The sequence below is a fragment of the Mya arenaria genome, chromosome 9 (genome assembly GCF_026914265.1).
Source record: "Mya arenaria isolate MELC-2E11 chromosome 9, ASM2691426v1".
In the NCBI taxonomy this organism is placed as follows: Eukaryota; Metazoa; Mollusca; class Bivalvia; order Myida; family Myidae; genus Mya; species Mya arenaria.
The window spans coordinates 32653573-32677916 of record NC_069130.1 but is presented as its reverse complement, the minus strand read 5'-3'; the positions used below and the strand labels follow the sequence as shown (position 1 = coordinate 32677916).

General features: G+C 38.0%; 2 protein-coding genes across 2 annotated transcripts; both read left to right on the top strand.

Moving 5' to 3' along the window:
• The first annotated feature begins 208 nt into the window (after positions 1–208).
• LOC128245607 (E3 ubiquitin-protein ligase MIB2-like) lies at positions 209–24344 on the top strand. Its single transcript, XM_052963813.1, has 19 exons — positions 209–318; positions 1376–1594; positions 1962–2130; positions 2607–2713; positions 11025–11222; positions 11445–11575; positions 11932–12036; positions 12550–12654; positions 12944–13118; positions 13429–13658; positions 14086–14234; positions 14831–14987; positions 16699–16853; positions 17632–17758; positions 18590–18692; positions 19182–19261; positions 20005–20183; positions 22186–22406; positions 23435–24344. The coding sequence occupies exons 2-19, from the start codon at positions 1399–1401 to the stop codon at positions 23473–23475; spliced, it is 2628 nt and encodes an 875-aa protein (XP_052819773.1). The 5' UTR covers positions 209–318; positions 1376–1398; the 3' UTR covers positions 23476–24344.
• Positions 7613–9650, top strand: LOC128245608 (uncharacterized). Its single transcript, XM_052963814.1, has 2 exons — positions 7613–8466; positions 9028–9650. The coding sequence occupies exons 1-2, from the start codon at positions 7773–7775 to the stop codon at positions 9372–9374; spliced, it is 1041 nt and encodes a 346-aa protein (XP_052819774.1). The 5' UTR covers positions 7613–7772; the 3' UTR covers positions 9375–9650.

The following is a 24344-nucleotide window of genomic DNA, read 5'->3' as shown; positions in this document are numbered from 1 at the left end:
TCACTTATTTCAGCATTTAACCACCTATTTAGTACGCACTCCTAAGTTTGGGAATGCTACATGTTTTACATAAAACATATTAGACCAATGGTTTGGCGGAATTTAGATATACTATTATTCATATACAGGAAGTATGTCGTTGGTCCAAATATAGATTTGTTGGATATGTAGATTAACCAATAAGAAACCTCAAAACGCCTGATAAACGTATACGATTTCCAATCATCCGCCAGTTATTGAGCATTCAAATTTCCCATTTAGGAAGTAAATTGAATACGAATTCCGTTGTTCAGATTGATCAGCACAGGAATACAGAAGGTAGAAAAACATTTTTTAAAGAGTTATATTCATCGACAGTTATATAATGTAATATTATAGACGACTTTTAAAGATGTTTAAAGATTTTTTAAAGTTTTTTTTAATATGACATTTAAATTTCCAGTTTCGTTTAATGAATGACTGTACCGCTGGAATGTTTCCAAAATATTTGAATTTAAATCATTAATGTACAGCTAAAATACTCCACTAATTTGCGTTTAACATTGATTACCGTTTAATTAGAAAACGTATTATATGCAATGACATAACTAAGATATGAATTAATTGAAGCGGGTAAACTAAAAGTCCTAGAGGAATGGGTGTATCATTGTCGTATTATTAGAAATTTATTACTTACATATTTTAATGATATTCAAGTGCTACTCATTCGATCCAATATTAGTCGGGTTTCTATTGTATTTATACATCAGTATATATTGATCGTAAACTATTTCAATACGTACATTTTGTATCAATCAATCTATTGCAGTGTTGCGATTTTTACTATTTAAATGTAGGCCTGTTTAGGAATTTAGTTTTTTTTTAATGTTGGTCTCATTACATAAAAACGCTCGGTCGTTGACTTTACTTTGTTGAACGAATTCACTGATTAAAATAATAAAGTACGCGCCTCTTCTGGACGAAAACTTGTATCTTACAGCAAAATAGCTGAAGTTCACTGATCAGAAAAAATAACGAATACTTCAATATATAGGAAGGTATTTGAAAAATTCTTCAAAACGTGTCCGAGATTTACTCTTCCACTGGAATGGTTTCGGAACCTCACAACAGGACAAACATAAACAAGTAATACAATTGCTATAGGGCAAGTCCCTGTAGAATTAGATACATGAGGAGTATGTTCAACTGCTTTAGATGGTTTTGGCAACACTAGGTTTTTTAGCAGTACGTCTTAGTTTTGTACAAAGTTGTCTTTTCTGTTATTTATCTCTAAAATCCAAAGAAAAGACGTATAGTACTGCAGTTTTGTCGCAAACATGCAGACTTCTATAAATGATACATTGCAAAAGCTAATTTATATGGCATTGCCTGACAGAACAGAGCAGAACACAGCAGAAAATGCTTGGTCTTCGTGTGGTTCGCGGACCGAATTGGCAGCACGGTGACCAAGATGGCGGCGAAGATCACGTGGGTACGGTGGTGGAGGTGAATGGAGCTAATTCCGTCATCGTGGTTTGGGACATGGGATGCACCACTGTGTGCCGAGGGGGTGGCGGGGAATATGATCTGAGAGTTTTTGATGGAGCGCCCGTTGGTAAGCTGTTTAAAAGTTGCACTGGTAGATAAAACAGACTTTCATAAAATATCCTTCAAAATCATATTTATAAAGTATACCACCATAGTATGACTAGTACTCAAGATGGTTACATTATTTTGTAGCTTATGTGCTTTTCCTGTGATACCTTGTAATCATAATATGCCATTAAACACGACATATGATGTAGGATATGATTTGTACGAATAGTGTATGGCTAAGGGAAACACCCGTCTGCTCCGTTTGAACATTTCTTCCAAAAGTTAACCAGAAATAACGTAAGAATAAAGTACATAACTTTTAAGTAGTTCAAAGAACATACATTTTAGTGTGATTTCCAGCTTATAAGCTGTTAAATGTTTTGCAGGTATTTGTCATCCCATCGCATGTGTAGCCTGTGAAGATGTCGCGGTTTTTGGAACAATCTGGAGATGTGCCACTTGTACCAACGTTACTTTATGCTCTCCCTGTTACCATGATGACAAACATGACATTTCACACGAGTTTGTTAGGCTTGACTTACCGAAAGCAGATCCGTAAGTATTTCGGAAATACTTAAAGATAGAAAACTCCACTCAAATTTAACATATCCTTCAGGTCTATGTCCGTGTATAATCTTTACGTTAAAGTTAAAATTCGTTTGCCTTTAAAATAGCAGATTACGCTTAAATTATGATAGTTTAATGGTACCAGGGTAAACACGTGGCGGATTATCCCCTAACAATCCTAGTACATCACGTGAACACTGATTGACCTGGACCTGGATAACACAAACTAGCACATGCATGAAAGACCTTGCATTGAAAATAATATAACCCCTATACAATAGAGACAGGTTGTGCGTAATATATGGCCTCAAATACTCGAACGGTCCACTGTTGCACTAAGTGTAGACCCAACACGGGAAAAAACAAACCTTTCATCGGAAATAAGTTGAACTTCGGAAATATCCATATACGAACACTGATATACACGCAACGAACTATCGTTTCATGCAACTTTATAATTCCAGAGTAACCGTTCCTAAACGAGCATCAAGTCAGCGGTCAAGGTCAATGGGCATTTTCCCGAACGCATTGGTTAAACGGGGAGCACACTGGGAATACGGCGACCAAGACGGTAAGACGCACACACCCTCACGAGAGATGGCAGAGTTAAGTGTGTTTATCCTACCCAGGTAGTTGACACGAATAGTGCTCATCCTACCCAGGTAGTTGACACGACTAGTGTTTATCCTACCCAGGTAGTTGACAAGACTAATCCTATCCTACCCAGGTAGTTGACACGACGAATGCTCATACTACCCAGGTAGTTGACACGACTAATACTCATCCTACCCAGGTAGTTGACACGACGAATGCTCATCCTACCCAGGTAGTTGACACGACTAATGATCATCCTACCCAGGTAGTTGACACGACGAATGCTCATCCTACCCAGGTAGTTGACACGACTAATGATCATACTACCCAGGTAGTTGACACGACGAATACTCATCCTACCCAGGTAGTTGACACGACGAATGCTCATCCTACCCAGGTAGTTGACACGACTAATGCTCATTATACGAAGGTAGTTGACAAGACTAATGCTCATCATACCCAGGTAGTTGACAAGACTAATGCTCATCATACCCAGGTAGTTGACAAGACTAATGCTCATCCTACCCAGGTAGTTGACACGACTAATGCTCATTATACGAAGGTAGTTGGCACGACTAGTGTTCATCTTACCCAGGTAGTTGACAAGACTAATGCTCATCATACCCAGGTAGTTGACAAGACTAATGCTCATCATACCCAGGTAGTTGACAAGACTAATGCTCATCCTACCCAGGTAGTTGACACGACTAGTGTTCATCCTACCCAGGTAGTTGACACGACTAATGCTCATCCTACCCAGGTAGTTGACAAGACTAATGATCATCCTACCCAGGTAGTTGACAAGACTGATGCTCATTTTACCCAGATAGTTGACAAGACTAATGATCATCCTACCCAGGTAGTTGACACGACTAATGCTCATCCTACCCAGGTAGTTGACAAGACTAATGATCATCCTACCCAGGTAGTTGACACGACTAATGCTCATTATACGAAGGTAGTTGGCACGACTAGTGTTCACCTTACCCAGGTAGTTGGCAAGACTAATGCTCATCATACCCAGGTAGTTGACAAGACTAATGCTCATCCTACCCAGGTAGTTGACACGACTAATGCTCATTATACCCAGGTAGTTGACAAGACTAATGCTCATCATACCCAGGTAGTTGACAAGACTAATGCTCATCATACCCAGGTAGTTGACACGGCTAGTGCTCATCCTACCCAGGTAGTTGACACGGCTAGTGCTCATCCTACCCAGGTAGTTGACACGACTAATGCTCATCATACCCCGGTAGTTGACAAGACTAATGCTCATCATACCCAGGTAGTTGACAAGACTAATGCTCATCATACCCAGGTAGTTGACAAGACTAATGCTCATCCTACCCAGGTAGTTGACACGACTAATGCTCATTATACGAAGGTAGTTGGCACGACTAGTGTTCACCTTACCCAGGTAGTTGACAAGACTAATGCTCATCATACCCAGGTAGTTGACAAGACTAATGCTCATCCTACCCAGGTAGTTGACAAGACTAATGCTCATCTTACCCAGGTAGTTGACAAGACTAATGCTCATCATACCCAGGTAGTTGACACGACTAGTGTTCATCCTACCCAGATAGTTGACACGACTAATGCTTATCACACCCAGGTAGTTGACAAGACTAATGCTCATCCTACCCAGGTAGTTGACAAGACTAATGCTCATCATACCCAGAGAGTTGACACGGCTAGTGCTCATCCTACCCAGGTAGTTGACACGACTAGTGTTCGTCCTACCCAGGTAGTTGACACGACTAGTGTTCATCATACCGATGTAGTTGACATGAATAGTGCTCGTCATACCCAGGTAGTTGACACGACTAATGCTCATCATACCCAGGTAGTTGACACGAATAGTGTTCATCCTACCCAGGTAGTTGACACGACTAATGCTCATAATACCAAGGTAGTTGACACGACTAATGCTCATCATACCCAGGTAATTGACACGAATAGTGTTCATCCTACCCAGGTAGTTGACACGACTAATGCTCATAATACCAAGGTAGTTGACACGACTGATGCTCATCATACCCAGGTAGTTGACACGAATAGTGTTCATCCTACCCAGGTAGTTGACAAGACTAATGCTCATCCTACCCAGGTAGTTGACACGACTAGTGTTCATCCTACCCAGGTAGTTGACAAGACGAATGCTCATCCTACCCAGGTAGTTGACACGACGAATGCTCATCCTACCCAGGTAGTTGACACGACTAATGCTAATCCTACCCAGGTAGTTGACACGACGAATGCTCATCATACCCAGGTAGTTGACACGACGAATGCTCATCCTACCAAGGTAGTTGACAAGACTCATGCTCATCCTACCCAGGTAGTTGACACGATTAATGCTCATCCTACCCAGGTAGATGACACGACTAGTGCTCATCCTACCCAGGTAGTTGACAAGACTAATGATCATCATACCCAGGTGGTTGACACGACTAGTGTTCTTCCTACCCAGGTAGTTGACACGACGAATGCTTATCATACCCAGGTAGTTGACAAGACTAATGCTCATCCTACCCAGGTAGTTGACAAGACTAATGCTCATTTTACCCAGATAGATGACACGACTAATGCTCATCCTACCCAGGTAGTTGACACGACTAATGCCCATCCTACCCAGTTAGTTGACACGACTTATGCTCATCCTACCTAGGTAGTTGACACGACTAATGTTAATTTTACCCAGGTAGTTGACACGACCAATGCTCATCCTACCCAGTTAGTTGACACGACCAATGCTCATCCTACCCAGCTAGTTGACACGACGAATGCTCATCCTACCCAGGTAGATGACACGACTAATGCTCATCCTACCCAGGTAGTTGACACGACTTATGCTCATCCTAACCAGGTAGTTGACACGACTAATGCTCATCCCATCCAGGTAGTTGACACGACTAATGCTCATCATACCCAGGTAGTTGACACGACTAACGCTCATCCTACCAAGGTAGTTGACACGACTAGTGTTCATTTTACCCAGGTAGATGACACGACTAATGCTCATTTTACCCAGGTAGATGACACGACTAATGCTCATCCTAACCAGGTAGTTGACAAGACTTATGTTAAAGCTTGAAGACGATATAACCACATTAAAAGGGAAATAAAAATAACATATATGGAGAGTACATTCCTATCACCTATCACATTGTACAAGGGGAATTTAAGAAGTCGTATGCGTGAGAAGTACATGCAATGTTGATTTTGCGAGGTTTAACAGATGACTATATCCCGTTTGCTATTATTAATCAACGCTGTAATGTATTACTCACTAATAATCATTTTAAAACGAATACTGTGTATAGTGTTTGTGTGAATATATATAATTTTATTTGGCTAAGTGGGGACATCTAAGGAGGGAAGGGAGTGCATCTATTACCTATGTTGCATTAAAGATCACTTCTATTCTGACTAAGCTTTAAATTCATCATGCTCCCATATATCTCAAGCATTAGCAAATGGATTCCGCATGAGTGGAATCCGGAAAAACAAATTTGGGAATCCGGTGTACCATTTGGGGAGAATGACACATTCATAAATGGTACAACTTCGTCTCCTCAGAAAACAACAACATGAAATCCACTTTGAATATGGTCCTCAATCGTTCTTTTTTGGCATTTAAACAATACAATAAATGTCTCCTATGCTTTTTCAAACGGCTTAAATATTGTATGTTTCTTTTCATATATCAAAATTACTGCCAATGACGATCATGCTTTGTTCTATCGTGTTCAATATCAAAAGAGAGAGTTTGCATAAATATCTTCTTTTTAGCAGCTTGAGATTTGTGTCGTCCATACATTTTTCGATAATTAATTAAGAATAACATTCATTATCTAGCATTTTTATTTCAGTACACCCGTCATTTCCATTGAGTGTCCTCATTGCGCATATCCAAACATATCCTAATGGAGTATGCCCTAACATGTCCTCATTGCGCATGTCCAAACATATCCTAATGGAGTATGCCCTAACATGCCCTCATTGCGCATGTTCAAACTTATCCTCGTGGAGTATGCCCTAACATGTCCTCATTGCGCATGTTCAAACTTATCCTCGTGGAGTATGCCCTAACATGTCCTCATTGCGCATGTCCAAACTTATCCTCGTGGAGTATGCCCTAACATGTCCTCATTGCGCATGTCCAAACATATCCTCGTGGAGTATGCCCTAACATGTCCTCATTGCGCATGTCCAAACATATCCTCGTGGAGTATGCCCTAACATGTCCTCATTGCGCATGTTCAAACATATCCTCGTGGAGTATGTCCTAACATGTCCTCATTGCGCATGTTCAAACATATCCTCGTGGAGTATGCCCTAACATGTCCTCATTGCGCATGTTCAAACATATCCTCGTGGAGTATGTCCTAATATGTCCTCATTGCGCATGTTCAAACATATCCTCGTGGAGTATGCCCTAACATGTCCTCATTGCGCATGTTTAAACATATCCTCGTGGAGTATGCCCTAACATGTCCTCATTGGGCATGTTCAAACATATCCTCGTGGCGTATGTCCTAACATATCCGTATTATGCATGCCCAAATAAATTCGTTAGGAGAAACTCCTATTAAAATATTTCTTCGTGCGCGATATCTTCTGTGCATGTATACTAGTGTCGTCACTACCAGTGCTACGTGTACGCTTCCTTCGATCTCAAATAATAACAAAACACAGATAACCAGATCAAGTTTCATTATCGAAAACAAATGCTGTTTATTTAAAATTTGATTGAAGAAACACAATGGAAGCGAATGCCGCTCGAACGATTTCTAATTAGCGTACTTACGTGAGCTTAACCAAATGTTTACTAGATATCGTTTATAATGAAAAATCCCTCTAACCACTTTCTTGTGCGATCTGTTTTTGAAACACAAAATAAGTCATTTAAGAAACTGAGTCAAATTCAAAGGCGAACGACTTGTTGGATTTGGTTTTACTTTTGTTTTATGACGGAGTACCCAACTTTTGTTGTGCAAAAGAGACATAGGCTTTAAACTATTAAGAAAATGGCTTCCAAATTGAAAGGCTTAATCAAATATGCGACGGATCAAACCTTTGAGTTTCCCTGCACATTATGTGAAGACAAGGACTTAAACGCCGACGCCAGTTTTTACTGTGGAGAGTGTTGCAAGCGATTATGTGACACTTGCAACAAGGGACATGGCTATTTGAACCCCAAACACCAAGTCCTATGTCGGGAAAATCAGGCAAAATGGGGCGAGATCGAACACGACCCTTACAAGTTTGTTGGAGGGAGGAAAATAAATGTTAGGACCATTTCCGATAAGAACAAGTGTTACATAACCGGATGCTGTGTCTTAAATAAAGACAACATTCTGCTCGCTGATTTCAAAAACTGCAAACTGAAACTTTTGAATGGAACCTATTCAATCGTATCGACCTGTGATCTCAAAACACGCCCTTGGGACGTCTGTAGGATCTCCGAAATCGAAATCGCCATTATTGACGGCACTAAAGATATCAGGTTTTTCGGGGTCGGTATCGGCGACATTGCATTGACCCCTAGCCCGACAAGAGAGCTACAGGTCGATAGCCCGTGCTTAGGTTTAACCTGTATGGGATGCCAGATGTTTGTTGTTTGTGACAAAGGTCTGTTCGTCTATGACCTCGCCGGAAACCTTGTCAAAAAGATGTACGAAAACTTTTGGCAAGATGTGTGTGCTCCAGATCATGTGAACGGTAAGTATTTTGAAAAAGGGTTAGGTCAAGGGCTTGTTTCCTTGCACATTTCATTGATTCAGAAAAAGACCGATGTTTAAAATGTTGTAAATGTAGATCAAACATTAGTTTTAAAGGAGTCATCCATATCTTTTAGCGATATGGTCGAAACAATGTCAAGTTATTCGTTTTAGACTACCTCAATGAGAGTACACCTTATTTATACACGGCAGCTTGTACACCTTATTTATACACGGCAGCTTGTACACCTTGTCTATACACGGCAGCTTGTACACCTTATTTATACACGGCAGCGTGTACACCTTATTTATACACGGCAGCTTGTACACCTTTTTGAAGTCGGACGAACGTAATTTCATATAAAATACATTGTGCAAAGGCGTTTTTAAAATCCAATATCCAACTTTGAATTTATTTCATATAGTTAGAAAGTTATACACCTCAATTTTTCTTAAACTTTGGTCCAATTAAATAGTTTATTATAAATCATAGTTTTTCCGACTATGTAAACGTCTCTTTGACCTTTCATGTAGACCATATATCATGATTGATACATTACAGTTCATTACATCGCTGTAAGTGAAGATGGACAAAGAATATACATCACCAACCAGAAGAAGAACAGCTTGGTTACCATTGCCAGCCCTGGCCACGTTTCAGAGCAGACACACCATGATTTCTCTGGTCCGGAAGGAGTCTATGTAGGAAAACGAGGCACAGTTTTTGTGTGCGGCTCAGCCTCGCATACGATACTTCAGGCAGATGGAAAAGGGAAGAGAATTACTGTGTTTGCTACAGAAATGGATGGCTTGAATAGTCCCCGGACAGTGTGCTTTAGGTCGGATACGTCCGAGTTGATTGTTGGGCAACGTGATAGTAATGCAATTATGGTTTTGAAACTATGTTGAATATTATTTTATTGAATGACTGTCTTTATAGTAATGCAAGTATGGTTTTAAAACCGTGCGGATTATAGCATTACTATCTTTAATTAGTTTTTTTTTTAAATATATATGTGCACGTATTCACAGTGGATAATTTCAAGTAGATTGATAAGTACTATCAAAAACTGCTCTTGTGTGACTATTTACATTTCGTGTGTTATGTTTTTATCTTCATGTGTTATGTGTATGTGTATATATCGACAACTTTGATGTCATACTATATAAAAATGGAATGATTTAGAGTTGAATTATATACAGGGCGAGTGCTCCATACTCCATGGGAATGATTTAGAGTTGAATTATATACAGGGCGAGTGCTCCATACTCCATGGGAATGATTTAGAGTTGAATTATATACAGGGCGAGTGCTCCATACTCCATGGGAATGATTTAGAGTTGAATTATATGATTTAGAGTTGAATTATATACAGGACGAGTGCTCCATATTCCATGGGAATGATTTAGAGTTGAATTATATACAGGGCGAGTGCTCCATACTCCATGGGAATGATTTAGAGTTGAATTATATACAGGGCGAGTGCTCCATACTCCATGGGAATGATTTAGAGTTGAATTATATACAGGGCGAGTGCTCCATACTCCATGGAATGATTTAGAGTTGAATTATATACAGAGCGAGTGCTCCATACTCCATGGGAATGATTTAGAGTTGAATTATATACAGGGCGAGTGCTCCATACTCCATGGAAATGACTTTGTTGTGTCCTTTTTTATCAAAATAATGTAATCCAAATATAGAACTATAAGTAATGTGTTTAGATACGATTTTGTGCTTTTTATTGTTTCATATCCAGGTTTTGCGAGATATCAGTATCAATATTTTTTGTGCAAAGAGTAAAACACTCTCAAACCTGCTGTCGACACAATTGTATGTCAATACAAAATCATATTTTCCGTTTTGGCTTTCAATATCTTTACAGAAAAAAAACCCACAAAACCTTTAGTCTTCAGGCAATGTAAACATTATAAGATTGTGTCAATTGTTTTAGGTTATATGCTTTCATTGGGATTTCTGACATGATCGCCTTGTCTCTTAGAATGTTATTGACATGTCATTTTAGTACTTTCAAACACTATTTAAGGACTGAATGGTCATATCTTAGAGTCCAAGCTATGTAACGGACACACGTGGAGTCTAAAGGACACCTAGCTGTGGGTTCTAAACTATGTGACGACAAATGTAGGGGCTGTGTCGGACGCCTGTGGGCTGAACTGTTATACATTTCGTTTTCGTACTTTTGTATTATTACTATATATAGTGCAATACAAAAAGAAAAGCAGGAATTTGAATAAGAGTTTATGACACAATGGCACTTTGAGACCGCATACTCAAGACGTGGACCCCTCCTCAAAAATTGTAAATTGAATGCCTAAAATGGGGTTAAGCGGGTTTTACCCCCCCCCCCTCCCCCAAAAACTATGTTTGCTAATTACATTAGGGGTATTGCATGGGTGGGGTAATGTATTCACCCGCTGGATACACTAGTGATTACGGTCTTCTTGCTAAACTGTACAGTGGTGTTTTGTGTGCTACTTGATTTGTGCATGTGCACGTAGTTTCTCTTGGTTAAATACAATTGTTTGAATATAAAGGGGGCAGCGGGCACGAGGGTTCCGTCGAGGACATAGTCAATTTCGGCCAGGACGCTTCAGACCGAAACGCTGCTCGTGTCACGTGGAAAAACCGACATACGCACGTGTACAGGGTTGGTTATTCTGGGAAGATGGACCTCATGTGCACAGAGGAAGCACCCGGGCTCTCTTTCTATCCAAAACATCTTGCAGTGCTAGGTACTTGAGATATAAACATACTGGTCTATGTCCGTTAATGTTTTTACATGTTTGAATTAAAATTAAATGTCTTCTTGAGAAATGTTAAAAGGATAATATATTCGGTAACATTTTTATTGGGAAAAGACTAATTAACTAAAAATTTTAATTTACCCAGCGAGCGTTATTTATGTATGCACTTAGTAAAGAATTTAAGTATCCGTTCCGATTGCAATGTTCTAGACATTGAACGCTTTGCAAAATGGAGCAAGAGTGGCGTCCCTTTGTGTGTCGGCGAGCAGGTGTGCGTCACCATTTCCCTGAGCGAGTTGAAGCAGCTACAACAGGGCAGCTGGCATAATCGCTTTGAAGAAGTAATATTTCTGACCTGTGATTCTATCTTTCTGTTAAATTATAAATGTTTATTTTATTTGTTCAGATTGTTTTCATTGAAATATTGATGAAGGGTTTTACTCCTCTTATCCTTGACCCATATTTCAATTTTTATGTTCAGAGTAACATAATATGCTTATTATCAAAGTAAGGTCGTACTCTTAATATGGAATATGATATCGTAAGAAAACATAAAGTTTTACCTTGAAGGATTTTCTCTATGGATGTTCGGTAAACGTTTAAAAAGAGTCTAAAGGGTTTCAAGATATAAATTAATGCCAATAGTCTTGTAAAGATTCTGTGTATTTACTCAGTAGTTTTATCATTTAACTAACAGATAATTGGCGAGGTCGGGGTCGTTGAATCCTTCACAAGTGAGGGTGACGTGGTGGTTGACTACGAAGGAGATGTCATCACAATTCACAGAGCTGCCCTCTCCAAGGTGAGATACAATATGCAGTTTATTCAAACAAACTGCTGCTGCTGCTTCTGCTGCTGCTGCTCGTACTACTACTACTACTACTACTACTACTACTACTACTACTACCACTTCTTCTTCTTCTACTACTACTATTACTACTGCTGCTGCTGCTGCTGCTACTACTAGGATAATATAACTGATTGACAATATTTCATATTGTTGTTGTTGTTTGTATTCTTCTCCGTATAATTATTATTATTATTATTATTATTAGTAGTAGTAGTAGTAGTAGTAGTAGTAGTAGTAGTAGTAGTAGTAGCAGTAGTAGATGTAGTAGTAGTAGTAATAGCAGTAGCAGTAGCAGCAGCAGCAGCAGCAGCAGCAGCAGTAGTAGTAGTAGCAGTAGTAGAATAACTATAATTACTATTATTATTATTATTATTTTTATTATTACTATTATTATTATTATTATTATTAATATTATTATTATTATTATTATTATTATTATTATTATTATTATTATTATTATTGCAGGTGTACCAATACGGGAAAGGAGACTTGGTGAAAGTAATCGGCTCGAAGGAAAAAGTGCGACGTCTCCAGAAAAACCACGGAGGGTGGGACGACGAAATGAATGATGTATGTAGCTGATTTAGAAAACATTGTATGTGAACAGCTAAAGAAGGCTTACACGATACGCTTTGGAACTAAGATTCAAATTGATTATCTAACCTATCATGTGGACGTTTAATTGTGCTGATACTACTTATATGGATACTAATGTAACATTTTAAAAATCATAGTCCTTGGGTTTTTTAATAAAGTTTGAATTGATAACTTTAAAGGGTCTGTTGTTGATTTACCACATTTATAGAACATCGCAGGGTAATTCCTGTTGTTTTCAACCATAACGTTTTGTGCACCGTAGGTTTTAGGTAAAACTGGCAAAGTTAACATAGTGGACAAGGACGGTGACATCGGTGTTGTATTTGAAGACAAGGCGTTTGTGTTTAATCCTTCTTGTCTTACAATGGTGCAGGCGTCTGATCATGATGAGGATGACGAGGACGAAAGCGACGATGAAGACGAAGGGTTTCTAGTTGGTAAGTGGACGAATAAAGGGAAATATTTCTGCAAATCATATCACTGTTTAATTCTAAAATAAGTTTATCAATATAGTAAATTTATTTCATGAAGAGTGCCACAGGTCAGTGAATATGCTGTTTTCATTATATATAGCAGGACAAACAATATCCAGGGCCCTCTCTCTATATATATGGTCCATTAAAATATACCAAACTTTACAAGCAGTGTATCGTACGTTAAGAAAAGGACACCATTTGTCTTGAAAACACGATTCTTAAAACGGGCTGCGTGTTTTGTTGTTATTGTTGATGTTCCATATCATTCCAGGCGACGCACTTGTGCCATTAGAGCAGGGCAAGGAAGATGCTTCTGATGATGATGACGACGACGAGGGGGATGCTGGAGCCGGTCTACTGCAGATGTTTGCTGGCCTTGCCTTGCTGCAAGCACTCGCTGATGCAACATCTGAATCAAACCCTCGACAGGCACTTGTAGACGCGATTGAGAACAATCAAGTGGACGACGTCCGAGAAATTCTTGAACAACAACCGGAGCTGGTAAGAATGAATTAGTTGCAAAGCACGGCCATGCGTTACAAATAAACATTGAAATGCAAGCGTATGTGAGTATTATATGCTGACCATAGCAACTGGTAAATCAAGGCGCGGTTATTACATTTTAGTGACGTAAACCTAATCGATGTCACCCCTTAACGTTAGTGGTAAACACTTTACAAAGAAGACACATAAGGTACCATGTTACAAATCCACAGTTTTACACCAAAAATCCATAGAAAACAAAAATAATCATTTACAAAAAATCGTCACTAGATCTCCTGTCAAAAGTTTGTTCTAAATGCAAGAAGAAGTTTCATTCAAGAACAAGTTCGATCATTTGAAGTGTAAACATATACGCTGAAGATGAATATGTTTTATTGATACAATTGGATTGTATTACATCTGCGATTTTATTTTCTTCACGCAGAAGGATTTCAAGCCGCAGGGGATACCTCTTCTGTCGATAGCTACGTTTAAGGGACACGATGATGTCATCAAAGTTTTACTGGAGGAGGGTGCGGATATAGATGAGGAAGATAGCAAAGGATCAACACCGCTGCTGATCGCCATGTTTGTGTACGTGGTGGTGAAATAGATAGGCTAGATATGCTAGGACATTTCTGGTCTCGTAATAAACATCATATATCCATAGTGAATGATTTCTGCAATTTCGAGTGAAGGAAGAGAATGCGTCAAGTGGTGAAGCGAAAATGCGCCAAGTGACTGGCCAAAATTGCACCGCATAATTATTTCGCATTTTCACTTTGCCACGTGCCCCTTTTCCACCCTTCCGACGCAAATATGCGACAACACGTAATGGCATGAATCTGCCACCATATCAACTGATCTCTCTATGAGACATGACTTAGGACTCGTTTAAGTAAATGACACTTTCACCATTGCTGACATTAGTATTAGCTTCTTATATAATGTAAATACAACATTCTAATCAAAATCAGACAGAAAACATGCAATGTAAACTACTTGTACTTTAGCTACTGAATTTCGGAAAGTAGATAAACGCCACGGGTAAAACCATATACCGCGGGTATGCAACGCCACGGGACAATTCAAAACCATATACCGGGTATGCAACGCCACGAGACAATTTAAAACCATATAACGGGTATGCGTTTGAAAAAGCGTATACTGCACCATCTATTGATTTTCAGCGGCAACACGAGTTCTGCTACACTGCTGCTTCAGAGAGGAGCAAACCTTAACGTCAAAAATCAGGAAGGACGATCGCCCGTGCACGCCGCGGCTCACAAGGGGCTTCCGGACATCCTGAAACTTCTGCTTGAGAAAGGATGCAACCCTAACATACAGGTATTTGCATGTATGTGTGTATGTATTAAACCCTATCGTTAACCCAATTTCTCGCACGGTTCTTAAAGCTGCACTCTCACAAATTGAACGTAGGAAAACTTTTTTATTTGTTTGTCTTGGAACGAGCCAATTTTTGCGAAAATCCATGGAAACAAGTTAGATAAAGTTGCTTACAAAAGAATAGATCGCAGACTTTTATATTTAAGTTCAAAAATTGATGTTTAAAGATACACTCTTACTCCCAAATCAGATTTACCACAATTAATAAAATTGTTTTAATATTCCAAAAAGGATGAATAAATGTAAAAATCAATGGTTATCGAGTTTAATTTGAAAGAAATTAGCATAAAACACAGTATTTCTACCTTATAAGACTATAGTATACCATAGTAAATCTTTTAGCATTCACCAATCATTTAATATTTTTGCACGTTCTGCTATTAAATTCACGGTTACATTCTTGTTATCAGTAGTTAATATTTTCCATATCTGCATTTTTTTAGTAAGTAGTTAAAGTTTTTTCAGTCAAAATTGATGTTTGTTATACATGTTTATGTATTGGATTTGAATAAGAGTGTCACTTTAATGCATTTTGCTTAAACCGTTAGTTTAGGCCATAAAACATTAATTTTCGAACGGAAATATGAAAATCTATGATTTGATTTTTTGTCAGCAATCTTATATCATTGGTTTGCAGATATTTACGCGTAACAAGCTTGATTAGCTTATTTCATTAAGTCAAACGTCAACCTTTGTTTTCAAGTAAAGAACAGTTTATTGTGTAATTGTAATAAATATACAGTCGAAACTCGTTGGCTGGAACTCCCAGGGACCGACGAAAATACTTCGAATCTCGAAAATTCGAGCCAAGCGGAATTGCTTACATTCAGTAGAAATAAATCAGTCCTTTAAATCCAGATCGAGCTAACGCGGAATTCGAGCCAAGCGAGTTCGAGCCAACGGGGTTCGACTGTAATTTCCTTTTAATGTCCTAAGATTCGGTAACTCCATTATCTATTATTAACACGTTTGCCGTTTGATGTGTTCAGGGGCAGACCAGGAGTTGAAGTAAGGGGGAGCAGAACTTAGGGACGTAACCATTTGAATTGCGCCCCTCGCGCAGCAATTTGAATTGCGCCCCTCGCGCAGAACGAAAATTTATTTGTGTTTTTTAGTGTTTGTAGGAGGAATGGGGTTTTAAGTGGTCCGAAATGGTGTATTTTGGGCGTATTTTTATATTTCTTTTGTTCTCCTATGTTTAAACAAGAAGTTGGGAGTATTTTAGGGAGCGCGTGTCCGATGCACCCCCGGATCCACTAGTAGTGGTGGTGTGTGTGGTTTTTTTTTATCTTCCATCTCCTTTGAGTGTTTTACCATGGTGTTATTACACTCGACCATGGTACGCCTTGTCTTAATGTATATTTTTTATTGCACATTTCTGTTTGCATTATACGTGGTTTCATCGTTGGACATCAACTTCTTTCAGCCGTTCATCGTGTGGCGTGCTTCAAGATTTATAACATACATGTACATTAGTTTAACTGTTTATTGTCAATGCATGTTTTGCTCGACATAAATTAGAGCTATCTGAGCTTTAAAATGCTGATTAAATATATGGCGTCTTAAAAAATATCTTGGATGCATACGAAGTCATTCAAAACATTTCGTAGCAAACTATGACTTCCGCCTAAATTTCGTATTATTTTCGCAGGATGTTGTAGGTGATACCCCTCTCCACGACGCCATATGCGAACGTCATGACGCCACGACGTCAATCTTGATTGAAGACACACGAGTGAACGTGTGGCTTCAGAACAACAAAAATTTTAACCCGATGCACCTTGCGTGCTTGAAACAATACGCATTGTAAGTAAACACTAGGTTCATTATTCATTGCTGTAACATGTGAGTTATATATAGTTCGGTTCAAAGTCATATACATGTATCTGTATGCAAATGCCTGGTGGTTGTCTTTCATTGGTCTAAATTATAATGTAAATAGAGAATAATAGGTTAGTGCCCTGGATGGAGAAAGTTTATTTGGCAAGGCGGGGGAATTTATCGGGTGAGCCGAAGGAATTAACTATCGTTGAATGTTGCAAATGTTTTGGCATTTGAGGGTGGAGTTAGTGCACTTGAAGATTTTCTGACCGATTTTCTCTGCCAGTGTCATGTCATGCAGAGAGATGGAAATTTCTGGGCGAGTGATTGTTGAGGTCGGTTGATAAGATACTGAAGCATTATTTTTGCTTTCGTCTGACATTTCAGAAAAAGTCTGTTATCGCGGTCGCATGACCAACAGACTGTAGACAAACATCACGTAGTCAACTATCCTAATACATTGTAAACTAAATTTAAACGGCACCTTGTTTTTGGATCGATTTGTTTGCAGGTGATAGGATCAATTCATGTTCAAACTGCTGACGTACTGACGTGACTGAAGCTCATACAATGAATCGTAATGTTACGTAATATGAACAACCTTACAATTGTAATAGGATCACCCTAGCCAAAGTGATACAGGTTAGCGACTCGCTCGATGACCGACGAAACAACGCCTTGGATGTATAGTCGTTATGTATAGTACAAATTGTATTCATTGCATTGAATCATAATGTATTTAACGTCCTGTGCTTTGATTTAGTGCTGTTGACAAGCTGCTTACCCGCGAACCTGGACTTGGTTCCGCTCCGAAGAATGACGGTTTCACGCCTCTGCACATCGCCGCATTTAACAACCACGTCGCAGAAGCCACCGTACTCCTTATCAAGGTCTAGTACAATAAAACTACAGGGGAAATCCCAGTAACTGTTAATCGAAGGACACTCTGTTAAAATGCGCAAGCCTTTACAGAAACGGAACGAGAGACACACAACATTCAGACAACATGACATATATTTTTTCATTAAGAAAACAACACCATAGCATATATTAAGTTTAACATTTTAGTTTAGTTAAATATTAAAAAAAAAGTGCTTCAGATAAGAAATAATTTCAGCTTCCTAAATTCTTGACACAATCAAAGCAACGATGTGTTGTGGCTTTGTATTACAGTTTTTGTAGCAAGATGTGGCATTTAAGTTAACAGGTTTTCAATTTATTTCTTAACTGTAAATATTTAACTGTAAATATTTAAGTTAATAGGTTTTCAATTTATTTCTTAACTGAATATATATATATAACCACAAAGCCACTAGTAATTGTTGATTGGATAGTCTGAAACGTTTTGGCAGCCAATATATTCATATTGTCAAAACACTTCTCCGTTTGAATGTCAATTGCATTCTCAAAAATCTCTGACAAAAATGTTGCTTAAACACCTTTTTTCATCAAAACATACAGTATATTTGTTTACTCTTGCAAAAGATTGTTACTCAAAACTAAATGAACAATGATATACATGTATTCTATCATATAATTGACTGGTGTTCCCTTCATTTCAAGCTTGCCAAAATCTGATTTTTTGTTCAGTAAAAGGGACAATACTCGTGCATCCCGCAGTCAGGTCAACAACTTACCAAACGAATATCTCATAAGTCTTGTCGAATTAAAGAAATATGTTCGTGACTTGTTCCTTAACCGGTTTGTGGATTTATATTTAGGGTCGTGTGGACATTAACGCAAGGACACATGAAAAAGCCACCCCTCTTATGTTGGGAGCATCCCAGGCTCATTTCGACATAACGAAACTATTGCTGGAGTACGGTAAATAATTAAAATCAGATTATATCTTTGAGACCGATAATTAATTTATATCAGGCAAAATTGAGTTAAAACGGCTGGGATGGTACAGAGGTAAAGTGCCCGCCTCCCGACCAGGAGGTCAAACGTTCATTCCCTTGTCGGGGATGTTCTTGTGTGCTCTAACATGAACACTCAGTACTGGTGAGTTTGACCCAGGAAGCCGACTCGAGAAAGTTTTAAATAATATGTTAGGTTTAAAACTACACATATGAGCTCAAATAGGCTGGTATAAACTAAATTCAGTTAGATTTAATCATAGAACATTGTAGTTATCATATACATGTAATTTTAATTTGTTAACAAAGCAATGTTCAGAACTAACCAATGTGTATTCCCTAGCACTGAAGGATTGTACAACGATGTTTCGGTGGGTTTTCACAGTTCTTGGTGTACGTACGGTTCTGTATGACAATGTCAGGGCTGAATGTGGAATTATGTTAACACTTCCAGAAGCTGACTTTGACTTGAAGGACAAGGACGGTGACACGGCCTTACACATGTGCATGATGGGGAGGCGGACGGACCAAGTGGTAAGAACAACTATCTGTGTATCTTTAATTGAATATAAATGGAGCACGTGTTCAGTTTGTTTATTGAGGCCTAATTGTAGCTTATATGTGTTTTTTTTATTTCAAAATCACCTTGGAACCCTGGGACAAACCTTGCTATAACACATACTAACATTGTGATCGGTTTTTCTAATGGTCTATAAGCTAAACCAATACTTAGATAATGTTAAATAAAACTATAGTAGAAACTTTTTTTAGATTACAAACCAGCAAACTATTAAATCAAATATCCATTAATTTAGAATATTTTAAAAACGCTGTGAAAAATAAGTAAATTAGGGAACATTCAAATAAGGTTGTAATGCAAAAAATGAACAATTTAGTTTAAACTTGATTTATTTCAAAATGATGGTGAAGACATTTATATTAACTTACGTCAAGATAAGTCACTTTTGTTGGCACGATGTTGCGCCAGAGAAACCGACACACAATATTGATTTACCAAGCTTCAGCATGACTGATAACTGTTCAAAAGAGGGCGCGAGTACAGTAGATGTATTTGGGCACGCCTCTCACCGAAAAGGTAATAGATTCATACCCCACCAAGGGCACATTATAATGACCTCTCAAAAATCATTCATTGTTTATACGGACTCTAGGAAACGGACTCGAGAGTGTTTCATATCACCTTAAAATCGTTAAGCTACAATCAAACTACACTGACATATTATAAACGTATTTATATGGCGATTTTCATAAATCAGCTGTTAAACATTCTGGGCTTGCGAAACCTGTCGGAGGACGTGGAGCGGATCAAGATTGCCAACTTCCTGTACCAACATGGTGCCAACCTGGAAGCGAGGAACAACAAAGGACAGACTCCCATCACATGCTGTCAAATAACACACATTCGGGAGGGCGTGCTTAAATATGCCACTGAAAAGTATGTTGTATTTGTAAAAAAACCAATATTTTGGCGGGTCAAATGTTGCAATATTCAATATCTTATATTTATGTGGTATAATTTCACAAACGAGGTATGTTCTAAACTTTGATATTTGCATTGCGTATTTCAATATTTATATGGAATTACTTGAAATATATTAAACATTTATTTTCTTATCTAAATTGTCAAATATATGAATAAACATATTGTAGAATACTACAAATATTTAAACACTTAAAATACAAATATAAATATTGAATCAACTACTGGAATATACTATACTAACTTGAACTATTTGAACAAAGCATACGCTATTTACCACATAAATATGAAATGTCCAATATTACATTTGTAAGGGTCACCTGCTTTCATTAAATGAATTAATAATTCTGACAAACAATCCTTATAAATGAACTTTAAATGAAGTAGCCCTAGCTGGCATGTTTTAAATGATGCAATATATGTGTTCATTAAATAAGGAATGACCCTTGGTGTTGTAAAGAGGGATTTTGAATATATTAAAACGCTTAATCAACCTGGATCGCGGGAGGGAAACATTACATGAATGAATTTAGTTATAACTTGATTGACAACTCAATCTCAATGAAATGATTTGAATGGAGACAACAGAAATTACATATGCCTTTTTTTTTGGGGGGGGGGGGCGGTGGGGGTCAAACCTTTTCCATGGTCACCATTACTCATATTAGTGCTTGCCATTGTGAGATCGGCAAGGAGGAGTATTTCCAGCATTTCTTTACCAAGTCTACTGAAAACTTAATCTACAGCAAACAACTTCTCGTCGTGTTCAATTAGTAGTAGTAGTAGTAGTAGTAGTAGTAGTAGTAGTAGTAGTAGTAGTAGTAGTAGTAGTAGTAGTAGTGGTGGTGGTGGTGGTGGTGGTGGTGGTGGTGGTGGTGGTAGTAGTAGTGGTAGTGGTAGTGGTAGTGGTAGTAGTGGTGGTGGTGGTGGTGGTGGTGGTGGTGGTGGTAGTGGTAGTGGTAGTGGTAGTAGTAGTAGTATCATGTCCGTTATGGAAGGTTAACACCATCCGTAGATTGCAGTTGCTCCCCTTCACGTACAGAAAACCGATTGCCATTCAATCTGTAGGGTAATCTCAGTTGCTCCCCTTCACGTACAGGAAACCGATTGACATTCAGTCTGTAGGGCAATCTCAGTTGCTCCCCTTCACGTACAGAAAACCGATTGACATTCAATCTGTAGGGCAATCTCAGTTGCTCCCCTTCACGTACAGAAAACCGATTGACATTCAATCTGTAGAGCAATCTCCTACGAAGTGTCAAGCAGGAACTAGATCTCTGTCACCGTTACAGTTGGATTAGGCGTAAAAAATAATAATGTCTGTTTCGGGTAACCCGACCCTACCTATAAAAATGCGCCGACCCTAACTATTTTTTTCCGTTTCTGAGCAAAAAAAATATTCGTAAGCGAATAGAGAGTTACGAAGGGCGGATAAATGCTAATTTGACGATCAGAATTATTGTTTATATGATAAAACAAAGTCAGGCAATGACAGTAATGTAGGAAAGACTGCCATGTGCAAGGAAAAAATTAAAAAAAAAATTGGGGGAAGGTTACCCTTAACAAACAATGATATTTTTTTTTGGCCTTATATAAACTTTTTATAAACTTTTATTCTTTTTAATATTTTATTTTCTCTCTTTTCGTTTCAAAAGTTTTATAGAATTTCAATTATTTTCAAGAGACTGAGATTAAAATACAAGCACATATATTTAAAATTTAAAATAATTTATAATACTAATAGTATCTATGGTCACGTGATGTTCATGGTGACAGTGATGTACTGTATTAAGGAAAGTAATAATACTACGTGGTATTTGTGTGTACGACTGTCGTAAAACCTGAAAACTTATATTTAATCTAAAGTTTCGATTATAACTGATAACTGTTTAAATACGACTGTCTTTTGATTGCAAACATTATCAACAAATATTTGCAATAAAAAAATAACTTTTAGCAAACCCACAAAACCAGAACGGCATCAGACGAGACCCAAAACAGCCAAGGTTGAAAAGGAGATCTTCACCACTGCAAAACAGATGTGTCATAAATGCTCGGCCCTCGAGGCCACAGTCAGGTTTGAACCCTGTAAGCACAAGGTGTCATGTGAGAAATGCTGCTTCCGGTTTAAGAAGTGCCCCATTTGTCAGAAAGACATTCGGAAGAGGGTCGACAAAAGTAAGTGTCATTAATTGTTATACATGTGTATTAATGGGTAATTGGAAACTACAGACTGAGGTTAAGATTTACAGGTATATTATACAGCTTAATGATTGCATTTGATGATTGTATTTGAATTAATACAGCTGATAATAAAACAAAGGAATAGACGGAAAAAATATCTTTCCTTTTCCCCTGACTAGATGGCATAGTTAATATTTTCTGATAGTGATAGGGTTTTGCATTTAACACATCTATATTCTCACATTTGTAAGTTAATGGACAAGGATAGTTCATGTTGTATGAGGAATGATTTTGCAAATGCCTTATTTCATTTCTACGAGGTTTGTTAGTTCGTGGAGTTGTATATAAAACAGAACCCACTGCACTGTATAACGGTATTATACAGTTCATTTAAGGAATGAATTGCGGGGTTGATGTCATTATCGGGGTATGAACGCAATTGGGTTGGTCAATGTGTGTGGAGTCCGAAGGACTCCACGCGTACTTTGACCAACCCAATTGCGTTCATATCCCCGATAAGGACATCAACCCCGCAATTCATTCCTTATATTCACACCAATAGATCATTATTTCATTCAAGAATTGTTAAAAAATACTTCATTTCATTTAAGAAAACCTTTCAGTAATCCGTTCTGTAAATAGAACGATCCGACTATAACCGTAAACATTTTTTTTTCAAATGACGTCACAATAACGCGGGAAAAGATCAACCACTTGAAATCACTTTAAAACGTAAAATTGAAACACTTCTGGTACCAATATATTTAAAATATAATAAACTAACACTTTTAAAAATGTTGATCTATATTTTACAGGACCTGCAGACACAATACAACCAAAAACAAGATCAATAGCTTTCATGTATATTGTTATGCAATGAATTACGATCCGAACATATCCGAAGATGTTGCGTTCATCGATTGATGAACGCAATTGCCACAAGGCAGTTCATTAAAGGAATGGAAGTTGAAGTGTTAATATTGGTGTATATTATAGGAATAAAAGGGGTTAACTTTTTTCAGATAACCAGCCAGTGTCGAGTGATTCCTGTACTATTCTGTGAAGGGCGTGGGCTTTATTCAACCAGCTTTGAATATATAATATACCGGATAAACACTTGTATCAAAAAGCTATACTCTTAAGTACTACAACAACAAACTGAAATATTTTAAATGTTTTTTTCTGTGTTTATGAACATAATCTCCTGTATGAGTGTATACCTGTTATAATTGCATACATTGTAACCCTGTCACATGTTGATTTCGGCACCTGACTGGTAATTTCTGAATATTCACCATACTTATTGTATTGTATTAACCCTAAATACGTTATATACGAGGAGCGTTTCATTTGTTGTAGCAACATACCATGGTTTCCACGTGCACATACATGTAAAGCATACCATTGCGAGAGTATTAAGTTTTAGCTCAACTGAGAACGAAGAGCTCAATATAAGGTATTGCGATAGATTTTCGGTGCCCGTCGTCGATCGTCAACATATTTAAAACCCCAGGATAAAACGTGATTAAAATGATTTTCTTAATGGTGACATGATGAAGTTCAAATTTGGGTCATCTCTAATAAACAAAACTAGGTCACAAGGTCAGCTTCGGTAAAAATGCTAGGTCAAACCTTAGAAAAACCTTGTATGGCCAATAGAGGCGTTTTTATCTGAACACCTGAATCCTGATCAGAATGAGTGTGTTAATGAAATATCGGGTAGTTTATTAGTGATATTAAAATGCATGCACTCAATGAGGCAATACGAATGAAAAATAATCATTCTATGTATGTTTTTAAATACTCGACAAATGTTTGAAAACAAAAGAATCAGTGTTTTTGCCGTGTCAACAACTAGAATGCCATTTGATATATATTCATACTCGCAGTTTTAACTATTAACGTCATAAATGAATAAAGCTATGACTTGTG

Excerpts from the sequence above, each read along its gene's own strand:
- LOC128245607 (XM_052963813.1), top strand. The coding sequence starts at position 1,399 with ATGCTTGGTCTTCGTGTGGTTCGCGGACCGAATTGGCAGCACGGTGAC. Across the intron at positions 20,184-22,185 it reads CTTAAATATGCCACTGAAAA|CAAACCCACAAAACCAGAAC; the intron begins GTATGTTGTATT and ends AATAACTTTTAG. Across the intron at positions 22,407-23,434 it reads TCGGAAGAGGGTCGACAAAA|ATAACCAGCCAGTGTCGAGT; the intron begins GTAAGTGTCATT and ends AACTTTTTTCAG.
- LOC128245608 (XM_052963814.1), top strand. The coding sequence starts at position 7,773 with ATGGCTTCCAAATTGAAAGGCTTAATCAAATATGCGACGGATCAAACC. Across the intron at positions 8,467-9,027 it reads TGCTCCAGATCATGTGAACG|TTCATTACATCGCTGTAAGT; the intron begins GTAAGTATTTTG and ends GATACATTACAG.